Source organism: Acomys russatus, chromosome 18 (assembly GCF_903995435.1).
Source record: "Acomys russatus chromosome 18, mAcoRus1.1, whole genome shotgun sequence".
In the NCBI taxonomy this organism is placed as follows: Eukaryota; Metazoa; Chordata; class Mammalia; order Rodentia; family Muridae; genus Acomys; species Acomys russatus.
In genome coordinates this window covers 21656404-21669525 of record NC_067154.1, presented here as the reverse complement: position 1 = coordinate 21669525, position 13122 = coordinate 21656404, and the positions used below count along the sequence as shown (strand labels likewise).

The 13122-nt window shown below is 42.6% G+C and overlaps 1 protein-coding gene across 1 annotated transcript in view; it reads right to left on the bottom strand.

Moving 5' to 3' along the window:
• The window catches only part of Vwa8 (von Willebrand factor A domain containing 8), a 309886-nt gene that overhangs the window by 91346 nt on the left and 205418 nt on the right, over positions 1 to 13122 (bottom strand). The window contains exons 30-34 of the mRNA XM_051160869.1: positions 6496 to 6606; positions 4292 to 4356; positions 3743 to 3868; positions 2466 to 2575; positions 1619 to 1773 (exon numbers count right to left, since the gene is read on the bottom strand). Of these exons, the coding sequence (XP_051016826.1) occupies positions 1619 to 1773; positions 2466 to 2575; positions 3743 to 3868; positions 4292 to 4356; positions 6496 to 6606 (567 nt within the window). The remainder of the gene's footprint in view (positions 1 to 1618; positions 1774 to 2465; positions 2576 to 3742; positions 3869 to 4291; positions 4357 to 6495; positions 6607 to 13122) is intronic.

The following is a 13122-nucleotide window of genomic DNA, read 5'->3' as shown; positions in this document are numbered from 1 at the left end:
AGTTCTGCCTCAGCCTCCTGAGTGCTGGGATCATAGGGATGTACCTCCATGCCTGACTTCTTTGTCTTGATCTTGCTAATAAAATGAGTGCCCATAATGTTCATCACTGATAATGATATTTTGTGTATATCTTAAAAATATCTACTGTGGTTAGGGTAAGAAAGTTATGTAAGTTTATAATAATTTATTGATTTTGATAACTGCATAAAAAGTTAACAAAGAATGACATATCCCTGTGTAGAGCATTATGAAGAAATACAAAGAAATTCACAGACAAGTAGGGAGGCAATGTGGAAAAGGATGCAGGCTAGAGGACTAGTCACACCCCGACTGAAGCTCTAGGTCCCTTATTACAATCCCTGTGGGAGGAAGGATGGGAGGGGAGGTGTAATCTCTTCCTGTTTTTCCATGTGTAAAGTCCTATAGAATTATTATAAAAATGAGCTATTAGGATGACAGGGCTTAGTGTAGTACAGTGAGTTACTGCTGTACCTCACCTGAGTAGTGCACTCGCTGTCAATGTTGACCTTTAACTTAACAAATATTAACTGGTCATCTCCTCCATGGTGGGTACCAAGCATCCCGAGGATGGCTGTAATAAAGCTACTAACCCACGGCCTATAAAGGATTCTATAGGGTTGACATAAGCAAAAGCCTACCCTCAGCTTTTACCTTCTAGCTTTTCATGGTAGCACTGTATTTTAACACCAGTATCTTTAACCAGAGTAAAGCAGTGAGATCAGGCCCAGCCTCACCGAAAAGCTCTACTGCTTTTCTACTTAAGGAGCAAGCATGGCAGAAAGCTTATCAACATGGCTCTATCATTCATTCAAGGCTGCTGCAGAGCCATACTGCAGTGACACACTGCATCCTGAATTGTATAACGTGGGAACGTGTGCTTTTTACTTTATAATCAGTAAAGCATATGGCAAAGTCCTAAGCCACATATTATCCACTCAGTTTTGGATTTCCAATGTCTTATATCCCTAAGTGCTCTCCATTTGTTAATTGAACTAACATTTTGAGCATGTGAGATTGGTGCACCAAGTAGAACCCATATTTTTATCTTCAACAGATTCTATCGGCTCACCTTGGCGCTACAAAGGGAATTATTTAAATTAAATGTTTAATCACACATAGAGCTTAGACTATCAGATTGCAACTTGTCCTGGAATAATCTTTCATTTTCATCCCTTATCTCTCCACCAGGGAAGATGGGGGCTACTTTTACTTAAAGCCAATTAAAAACCACTTTAAATATAAATTCTAGAGGACACAATACTTTGATCACTTCTCTTGTCAGAGTCTGTGAGCACACATTAAGATGGTGTGATAAGAAAGTCCCCATTAGTGTGTGAGCACTGTGTCATGTGGACTCTCAGATGCGAACAACAACCATTTCCCTTACTAAATTATATCACAGCACACTTCAGATGCTATTTTTAAAGTAATGAAACTATATAGGTAGAACATAGTTTTGGTGACTGACTTCAAATGTAGTTTGACTGAAAACGTTTACCAGAAAATTACTTTCAGTTACTCTTCAGATGGACTGAGATACACTAGGCTGCACTGAGAAGAAATGTTCACGCAAGGAATTTCAGAAGTTGGTGTTTACCAGGAGATCCGGGAAGCCAACAACGATGGTAGCATGGTTTTTTTCATCCGAGAGAATACGGTTAGGAGAAGCAATCTTCTGGCCCAAAGCTGAAGTTAGATTTTCAGATGACAGCTGATCACTTGAAACTTTATGAGGCACGCAGAACTCAGTTTCTGAAAAATGTCAGATGCACCTCAGACATGATATAATACTAATATGCTCCAGGAATTAGTATTGTTCTCATCTTTTTTTGCAGGATTTCATTCTGAACAACTCAAACAACAAAAGATAAGGTTAAAAAAAAATACTCTAAACTACACCTGCCAGCTTCTGTCCAAGACAATGGCTTTAATCATCAAAGCATCTTCCCAACGTGATTCCAAGCATTTGTGCAACCCAACACTTGCCAGCAGCAAACAACTTTTTGAATCAAGAGCTCCTGGCACAAAAGCTGTGAAACTGACCCACCCCAGAGTTGGCAAACTGTGATGAATGGAGGCAAGGTTCTGGTAAGATGGCAGCCGATGGGGGGAAATATGCTATGCTAACCCAGGTTAGACGTGGGACCTAACTATAGCAAGTAGAAACTAAAACCAAAACCAAACCAAACAAAAACAAGCAAACAAACAAAACCCCAAACATTCAGCAGTCACACAAATATCGCAGAGTTTCAAAGCGTGGCTTCCTGATGAAGATTTGGAGGTGGAAGAGTCTGTTGTACCACTTCTGGTACAGTCTTTAAGCTGTTCCGTTTGGTGTTAAGCATCACACAGGCCGATGCCCCTGTTCTCCTGTCAGTCTGGAGGGCAGTATCTGTATGAGCATGCATCCACACAGCGGCAAGCATAGGAAACACGGTATTTACCTTGTGTGACCCCAAATCCTGTGCTAGGAAGCTCTTCTTTCAACATATACAACTGGCAAGCTCCACTGTCCTCAGAACCAATGTGTGCAGGCTTAGTCAAAAGATACTTCCTGTAAACAAAGAAGAAGCCTAATTTAATTAAATCTAATTTATGTTAAAAGTTTTCTTTTTCTAACAATCATTAGGACAGACCAAGAGAAAATAGAATTTGTTTTTTCGTTCAAAACAAACAAACAAAAAAGCCTGAGCTTAATTTGTGCCTTAAACATTTTATCACAAATTACCAAAAACCTTTCAACAATACTCTAAGGTGAAATATCAAATGATAACATAATAAGAACAAATTTTTTAAAAATCATATTTCCTATTCAAGACAAGCATAGCTGTTATGACACACATCCTTACTTCCACAGAGCCTTCTGTTTATGTGATTTTTTTTTAGTAACACCATTAGCTCAAGCTGGCTATGAACTCCTGATTCTCCTGCCTCCAATATCGTGCCTACTAGGACCTCAGGTATGCATTGCCATGCTCAGAAAAGGAGGTCCCTCTGGATGAGTCTTCGATTGGGCAGCAAACAGAAGTATGACCTTGGACCTTGAATTTGTGACCAGCTGAGAAACAGAAGTGCTTGTGACTGCACTGTCTGAGTTTTTATTTGCCTTTAAGATTTTTAAAACACAGATATATCTGTATCCAGAAACTGCTTTCTAGCATCTACTCTGCTCTGCTTATCAGCAGAGAGTGTCTGCACTTAGCTGGTAAATGTAGCACATAAAGAAGAAGAACTTGAAATCTACCACACATTCTTTATAAGGCAGGTGCAGAATACTACCTTCTATAGGAAGCATATGGCCCAAAAAGGGACATAGCAGACATCACTAGAACTATACTCAGTGAGGACATGTGATGGAAAGAAGGAATGTCCAAGGCTGTGGGTCCTGTGACAAAAAGGCAACAGCTCTAGAATGGTGGTTTGCTTCTCAGGAGAGAGGATGAACTTAAAGTATGCTTTGCAGCGGCTCGAGTTTGGCAAGAACATGGTGAGTGTTCAACGTGCTACTTGGAAAACCCCACATACAAGTGGGTCATCCATAAAAGTCGTCATTTTTTATTGTTAATTTCCATGTCACACTCTGACAAGACACACAGAATATACTCTAACTTTCTCTACTGTGTTCTGAACTTCACTTAAAGAGGCTGACAAACACAGAAACTTAAAAGATAAGAAGACTTCTGTGTGCTTCATGGGATAGTACACAATACAGTTTACTCACTGATTTGTTTTGTTCTCCACAAGAAGCCATTTGTCCTCTGCTACAAGGAAAACTGTCTGGAGGTTGATGGGAAGTGAGATGGTGTGAGTTAATCCTTCTAAGACATCCAGGACAGTCAAGCTATTCCTGAAAGAGAAAAAAAATTATATCTGAAAGGAAAGGATGCGGATAATGGCTAAGTGATTGTGGTGTGATCATGTTAGGATATAATATATAACCCGAAGATGAGCATGTTTTAGACTAAGCAACAATAAAGAAACATGCTATTTTAGAAAACAGGTGTGCAAATTTCTCAATATGCCAGGGTAGGCATGAGAGAAAACCAACAGGCAAGGACACCTGCCATGTAGCAGGGGTCATGTGACATAATCACAATGTCACTTCTTATACTGGTTTCGCAGTGTTTTATATTTTCAAAGGGTTATTTTTCAGAAGAAAATATTGACTGTTTGTTTTGTTATGTTTATACTAAACAAGTATAATTACAGCAGGTAACAGAATGAAGAAAATAAGATTTCCAGTTTAAATGTCCTACAGTGAAGAGCTTACCCTGTTTGTTTGTAGAACACTACCCAGTTTTTGTGTGAAAATTCTTTACACATTCTGTAAGTTTCCTAAAGAAAAACAAAAACAAAACAAACATGCACATCAGTGATCTCTCAGGCGCTCCTCTAGTGTGTCACACATGCACACCAGTGATCTCTCAGGCGCTCCTCTGGTGTGTCACACATGCACATCAGTGATCTCTCAGGCGCTCCTCTGGTGTGTCACCACATGCACATCAGTGATCTCTCAGATGCTCCTCTAGTGTGTCACACATGCACACCAGTGATCTCTCAGGTGCTCCTCTAGTGTGTCACACATGCACACCAGTGATCTCTCAGGTGCTCCTCTAGTGTGTCACACATGCACACCAGTGATCTCTCAGGCGCTCCTCTAGTGTGTCACACATGCACATCAGTGATCTCTCAGGCGCTCCTCTGGTGTGTCACACATGCACATCAGTGATCTCTCAGGTGCTCCTCTGGTGTGTCACACATGCACATCAGTGATCTCTCAGGCGCTCCTCTAGTGTGTCACACATGCACATCAGAGATCTCTCAGGCGCTCCTCTAGTGTGTCACACATGCACATCAGTGATCTCTCAGGCGCTCCTCTGGTGTGTCACACATGCACATCAGTGATCTCTCAGGCGCTCCTCTAGTGTGTCACACATGCACATCAGTGATCTCTCAGGCGCTCCTCTGGTGTGTCACACATGCACATCAGTGATCTCTCAGGCGCTCCTCTAGTGTGTCACACATGCACACCAGTGATCTCTCAGGCGCTCCTCTAGTGTGTCACACATGCACACCAGTGATCTCTCAGGTGCTCCTCTAGTGTGTCACACATGCACATCAGAGATCTCTCAGGCGCTCCTCTAGTGTGTCACACATGCACATCAGTGATCTCTCAGGCGCTCCTCTAGTGTGTCACGCATGCACATCAGAGATCTCTCAGGCGCTCCTCTAGTGTGTCACACATGCACATCAGTGATCTCTCAGGCGCTCCTCTAGTGTGTCACGCATGCACATCAGTGATCTCTCAGGCGCTCCTCTAGTGTGTCACACATGCAGCACATCAGTGATCTCTCAGGCGCTCCTCTAGTGTGTCACGCATGCAACACACTGGAGAGGAGCCATTTATCCATGCCAAGGCTTTCAGGGGAATATAGATTAAACTATATTTTAAAATGTACCACATGCTAGATATTGAAGCTTTTAGGCATTTAGGGAGGTTTCTTTTAAGTCCTGAGTGTTGGACTCAGGACCTTGTCCTTGGTAGGCAAGCAGTCTATCACTAAGCTAGTAAAACCTCTTCAGCATAAGTTTTAAATGGTGCCAAATGGGGCTGGAGAGATGGCTCAGGAGTAAGTGCACCTGGCACCCTTGCAGGGGCCCTAGGTTCAGGTCCCACCACCTACATGTTGGCTCACGGCCATCTATAACTCCAGTTCCTGGGGATCCAAGACCTTCTGACCTCTGCACCAAGCACTCACATGATGCACAGGTATATATGCAGGCAAAACACCCAACACATAAAAATAAAAATTAATCTTCAAAAAAGTGCCAAATACTGATTAAAATAGAGGTGCTAATTATTGGTTAATTGTGGAATATATATCATAATATAAGCATACAGAAAATACTTTGTTTCTTAGCTCTTAATTCAATTATGACACTTAAAAATACTTCTTCAGCCTTTTATGATTTTTTATGGTTATTTGCAAAGCTCTGGATAAGCTTTATTTAATATCTAAGTGGCAGAAAAAATTTTTTTTCCTTAAGTTAGCCTACATGCTTTAATTTAGTTAATAAATTGAAACATTTATCTGATAGAGGCAAATCAGTCACTATACTTAAGATTTTAACATATAAATAAAAATATAACTATGTAATTGAAAATTAATTAAGTTGACTGCATAACTCATAATTTGCTATGAATATCACATTCAACTAGCTTTCATGTTCCACAGTCGTCCAGTCCTGGGAATCTTCATGTTAGTGCGCTGGATACTAAAGAGACCTCGTGATAGCTAACTGTACATCTAGCTATATAGTCCGAACATGTTAAAATCTAAAATTTCTTAGTAACTCTTTATGTGCCTTATGGTTTTTGTTGTTGCTTGGCACTGGGAGGGGTAGACAGGTACCCATATTTGCAGTGGGGAAAGTCCCTGGCAATCCATTTGCCAGGCAAATTTGGCTCCTTACATCTTCCTCCTTGTTCCACCAGGAAGATTTCTTAGATGCAAACTCTTCTATAGGAATGATGAGACGGCGAATGGCACGGCGAGTGGTGTCCAACAAGAGGATGGTATTACTCTGGTAATAAATAAAACAGTATGAGATTCGAAACATGATCTGTTCTCCTGACTCTGATAAAATGTAGTTACCAGGACCCTGAGAACGACCGTTACTGTGATAAACCAAAGGGAAGACAATAATGCTGAGATAAAATACATCATGAGGGTGCTCTGTGACCAGAATACAGGAAGTAAAGTTTTGATTAAGTTACTTAAGATTTTCTAATTTGGTAATTACATGATCTTCTGTTTGAAGGCTGTCTTAAAGTCAAAGGTAGCTGTTCCATAGTTCTGCTTATTATATAGTCACAAGAAAATTAAGATTACACTTGGTGTGGAGAGATGGCTCAGCATTAGAATATTGGCTGCTCTCACAGAGGACCTGAGTTTGATTTCTAGCACCCACTTCATGGTGTGCAACTGCCTGTAACTCCAGTTACAGGAAGTCCTACACCCACATCTGGCCTCCGTAAGTGCCAGGCACATAGACACGGTGCATATACTTACAGGAAAACACACACACACACACACACACACACACACACACACACACACACACACACACACACACACAGAGTTTTAAAACCAAACAAAACCACTACCCCAAAGCTTTGTTTAATATTGGTTTGGACTGAACTTCTTTTCTGTGGTAAAGCCAAGGAGGTGGCATTTTCTGAGTGGAGATCACTAGCAAGAACTCAGCTTGTACGGAGCGGCACTGCAGAGCTGTCTCTGGCCCTGCCACCCTCAGAGCTTCCCCTACTGTGGCTCCAATAACATACAAACAAGGCTTCTGCAACACCACTCAGAGCCAGACAACGAAGGGACCAGCAGTCAGGGAGCTCCCTGGTGGGCAGGTAGATAGGGGAAAGAGGCTCTAAGAAGACTCATGCACTTTTCACTTAAACATTTAAGATGATGGACTTCTGGGTTCTTTTCCCTCTGTATGGCAAAGGCTTGGTGGACTTTTCCCCACCTCAGAAGGGAACTTTAGGAGTGAGGAACTTTCAAATCTCACAGCGGAGGCTCCTGTGGTGGAACCAATACACTTACACATCTTTATATCATCTGGTTTTACCTGTGATCACTCAAGCAGTCAGTTCTGAAGGAGAGAGGGAGCTCATCCCATCCCAAACATAGGCAATTCCCTACACCTTTAGGTAGACTTGGACACACTTCTGGGACTCTCCCCGCCCTGGGGGACAGGTCCTGTCCTATTGTCTGCTTTGCTCTGCGAACAGTGTGCATTCCTTGGCTTTCAATAAAACTTTCCTGAGTATGGTTTTTGTTTGTTTTTGAGACAAGGTTTCTCTGTGGTGTCCTGGGTTTGCTTTGTAGACCAGGCTGGCCTTGAACTCATGGAGATCCACCTGCCTCTGTTTCCCGAGTGCTGGAATTAAGGTGTTGTGTCACTATGCCTGGATTGAGTGCTGGGTTTACTGAACACCACATACTCATATTTGGAGCTATGTTATTTTTAGTGAGTGTGCTGATAAAACTCTAACTTTTCACAAAAACCTGTGAATAAAAAATCCAGAAAAGAAGCTGTGTCTGACTGTGAACAAAACTCCTGGAAGGAGTTTGTGTCTTCAGAGACTTCTGGAACGAATGGAATTGTGAAGAGATTGGACTTTTGCAGGGTCGGAGTCTAATTACTCTGTCTCAGGCTAGCTTTACCTTCTGGAACAGCCATTCCTTGCTCCACTCTGTATCTGGACTAACATCTCCTGACAATAAATAAAAATCTCTTAGAAGCTATTAACTTCGCAGAACAGTAGCTTCCACCAACCCTAGAGCTAAGAATGTCATCAGGTAGCATCTTGGGCCATAGAATAGTCCTCTTCATCTTGCTGTACCTGCCTCTTCAGTGTACCCACCAGTATATTTTAAACTTGCCTTGATTTGTGACTCTCTTTGCTCTATAAACTATAAAAACTTCATCAGAGTGCTTCCACATTGAAACATGGAATTTGGGGTGACCTAAATCTGTGTTCCCAAGTCAAGGTCATCCGTAATGGCTCCAGAATAAACTCTCTTTTATTCCCTTTAAGGTGAGAGCTGTAGTTTTTACCTTGACATGCCCTAAAATCACAGCAATTTCTGATTCTCCGTTAAGAATGTATGTTAGACATATTCTTTAGAATAACACCTAGCACAGGACGTCTTGTTTACTGGTGTTTGAATGTTTTGAAAATGGCGGGGAGAGCAAGGAGCTTTTCCTTCTGCGAATGTAGAAACAAGGGCTGAGGAGACAGGTCTGTGGGAAAAGTGCCTGGCCAGCAAGCACAAGAAGCTTGGGTCCGAGCATCCATGTAAAAGCCATAAAAGCCAGGCATGGTGGTTGCCTTACTTCCAGCACGGGGGAGGGGGCCAGAATTAGGATTCGCTAGGCAATCTAGCAAGCTAGACCAGATGAACCTGTGAACGCTGGGTCTAGTGAGAGACCCTACCTCAATATGTAAGCCAGAGTGAGATCAAAGAAGACACTTGGCATCAACCTGTGGCCTTGACACATATCTACACATGAGATATAATAATTAAAAAGGAAAGCCTAGAAACAAGTTAAAAATTTACAAGGTCTCTGTTCTAGGCTAAATTCTTCTTGAGTAGCTTTTAATAGAGAAAATGTTTCTCGCATGATAAATACATACAACTGTCATAAATCTTCAGCTTTAAGCAGTTGAGGTTAAAGGAAGCCCTAAAATAAAGTGTTCTCCCCTAAAGACGAATGCTTACACAGAGAACTCAGTGTTGTTCCTGTTTCTCTTCCTTTTCTAGGTTCTAAAACTTGTATGTTCCTAACTGGGCATACGTGACCTAAGCACCGTCTCTGCTAAGCAGACACACGCACACACACACACACACACACACACACACACACACACACACACACACACACACGCGCGCGCACTCCATAGCCTGAGTGCACTGTCCTGTGGGCTGAGACTGGGCTCTCCAACACTTGGCAGCATGAAGGAGTTCTGTGGCTCCATCCTTTTAGATGTTAATGGGTTCCTTCTGTAAATGACTAATGATATATTCTGCCTGTGCTTAAAAATAGAATCTCACGTCACACATGAGTACAAGAAACTGTGGTTTTGGCACTGCTTGAGGTGGGGGCAGGGTGGAGAAGCAACTGAGCCATTTTATTATGTTTGTATCTGACTGGGAGAAGAGTAACCTCCAGATGACCTCCATGCCCCAGGTTTGAAACGCTAAATGCCATACAGATGTAATAAATAAGCCCATGGGAACTGGGGGTGGGGGTGGGGGCTTTATTTTTAGTTTTCCTGTCCTCACTTAAGATTTTATTTTAGCAAGGAATTTTTGAACAACTTTCCAACTAACCAGGAGGGAGGATGCATCTACCACAAAACTTTATTTTAAAATGATAAGGGACAGATTTATTTGTGGCTGCACTCTGCCCCTTTCAACTCCAGTTCTACCAGAACCAGGAAGAAGGAAGCAAGGGCAGCCCATATGTTTATGGCACTTGCTAAACTGCAGACCTTTGTAGTGCTGGTAACGAATCCACGGTCTATCACCATGGCTCTGTTCTGGCTTTTTTTCTCCCTCTGAGACGGTTTCTCTGTGTAGCCCTGGCTGTCCTGGAACTCACTCTGTAGAACAGGCTAGCCTCGAATTCAGAGATCCGCCTGCCTCTGCTTCTGCAGTGCTGGGATTAAAGGTGTGCACCAGCACACCCCAGCCTGATGACACCGTTTTATAACAGCTGAAATAAGCCGTGAGGAGTGGAGGAGCGGCAGCTTGAGGAAGCATGGACACTGTGAATGTCTGCTCAGGACTCAGAAGTCAGACAGGGTCTAGGACTGCCTAGAGGCACCGCACAGGAAGGTGAGATCAGCTCTACAAGGAAGACATTATTTCCCTGAAAGTCATTGTCACTGAGCAGAGGATTAGTCTACAATGTTGCCAAACAACTGGGTCTTTTGAGAAACAAAACATGGGCTGAGCATCCCAAAACTCGAATAGTTTTACAGAATTTGTTAGTGTAAATCTCTGTTAATGTGACAAGCTGAGAATCTGAGGGACTGTTTGAATAAATACTTCCAATTTTGAGTCTCATCCAAATTTGATTAGCTTATTAAATTCAAATTCACCCTGATAGGTGCTTTCTATGATGGGTTCTTTTGGTTGTGAATACAAATCAATGGCAGTGGTGATAGGGAATCTATGAAGTAAAAGCCTTATTTTAATTTGCTGGAGAGAATCGTGCACAACAGCATCTGCTTTGGGAAGAACTCTGTGTGCAGTAGACAGTGGCGAACCACATCACGAAACCTAAGTGAGATGGAAACAGGATTTAGAACTGTTTTGGTAAGAGCTCAAGTGTTGACTTCTTCAGTGAACTATGGACATGTTATTTAATGCTCCATTTGATATATTATAAAACTGTTGTTTCTACATGCATATATGGCATATGTATATATGCATAAGTATTTGTGTATATATGAGCATATGTGTGTGTGACGGTAGGGATATTTGGGAGGGGGAGAGCAAGAGAGAGTCAGGGTGAGGGGTTGATGTTGGGTGTTTTTTCTGTTGCTCTCCACCTTACTTTTTGAGGTTGTCTCTCATTGGATGTTGAGCTCATCAATCTGGTTTAGTACACTGGCTGGCCAGAAAACCCCAGAAATCCTCCCGTCCCTCCTCAGGGCTAAGATTACGGGCATGCACAGTTGCATGAAGCTCTTATGTGGGCTGTGAAGATCTGAACTCAGGTCTTCGTGTTGTTGTTGTTGTTTGTTTGTTTACTTACTATTGAGGCAGGGTCTCACTATGTAGCTCTGGCTGTCCCAGAACTCTTTATGTAGACCAGGGTGGCCGCAAACTCAGAGATCCACTTGCCTCTGCCTCTGGAATGCTGGGATTAAAGGTGTAGTGCCACTATACCAGCCTAGGTCTTCACACTTATGCAACGAACACTTCATTGACTGAGCCATCTTCCCAGCCTAAATGCACTGTTTCTTTGCGGCAAGTTCTTTAAGCACAATTACTGACACTGAATTTGTTAAAATTTTCCTGTTCCAACTTCTTTTGAAAATTATATCCATTTAATGTGTGCATGTTGGGTATGTATACGTACACACAGGATGTGCCACAGCATGTACGTGTGTGGCAGGCAGATGACAACTTGCAGGAATTGTTTCTCCCTTTCTACTATGTGGTTCCTGAGGATCAAACTCAGGTCATCAAGCTTGGCAGCAAGTATCTTTAGCCACAGAGCCATTCTGCTAGCCATGTTACAGGAACTATTTTGACTTTGCAACTTGTAATACTCTTTGCTTCAAACATTAGGAGCGAGGGCTAAGCCAAGTCTTGTCTAGCATGCTGAAGACACATGCTATAAGAAGACATGTAAGTGGCGCGAGGGAGTGGCTGAAGTTTTGTTTTTGTTTATGGGCTTCTTTTTTTATTTGTTTGTTTTTTGGTTTTTCGAGACAGGGTTTCTATGTGTAACAGCTCTGACTGTTCAGGAACTCACTCTGTAGTCCAGGCTGGCCTTGAACTCACGGAGATCTGCCTGCCTCTGCCTCCCAAGTGCTGGGATTAAAGGTGTGCACCACCACCACCCAGTTGAATGGCTGAAGTTTAATTCTGCTAGGGTTGATCCAATTTGTTTGGGTCTCAGGCCTATTAAATATTTACTGGAAAGAATAAACTCTCAAAGTCTAATTTTATTCAATGCAAATATGGTGACCAGAAACTCACTGGGCAACTTAACGAACAGTGTAAGATGGCAGGTGCCATGGCTCCTCCTCTGGACGGGATGGACACTTGCCTTACAGGACACTTGCCTGACATCCTGTCAGTTCCTGCTGGTGATACTTTCTCATCTCCACAATATCTTAGAATTTCAGTCTCCCAGGGTTCAGTGCTTGGGCTTTTCTCCACATACATTCACTTTCCTGGTGGCCTCTTGAAGTCTTAGGACTTTAGTAACATGCATATGCCAATGGCTCCCAGGGTCTGGTCTCTTGCCCTCTCCCCTTCACTGAACTGCATGTTCATCTTCCACTTGGTTGCCTAACTCACACTTCAAGTTTAGTGGAGTCTTTTCCGAAGTTCCCTATTTGCTCACCCCCTAAATTTTGACATTACCTGCCTGGAACTTCTTCTTACCGCCTGTGTCTGCTCTGTTTTAGGAAATCCTGCAGGCTTTACTTTCAAAGTGCTCCTAGGGTCTACAGTCACGTATGACCTTTGCCCTCCTCCAAGCCACCAGGAACTTTTGGATGGCTCACTGCAAGAAGCTTTTACCTAGTCTCTTCATTCTGCCTCATCACTCACAGATAACACAGAGCAAACAAAGAAATCTCTTTCTAACGTGGCAGACCACACTCCCTGTTCACCCTCTCCAATGCCTCTCCCTTTATTCTTAGGGCCCAGAACCTTCCGGTGCCTATGAGGCTCTAAGCAATCTGCTACCCACTGACTCCTCTGCCTTTCCTCTGCTCCCACTCACTGAAGAAGAACCTTTCTACTTCCTCTCTTCTCACTCTCATCCTCAGTC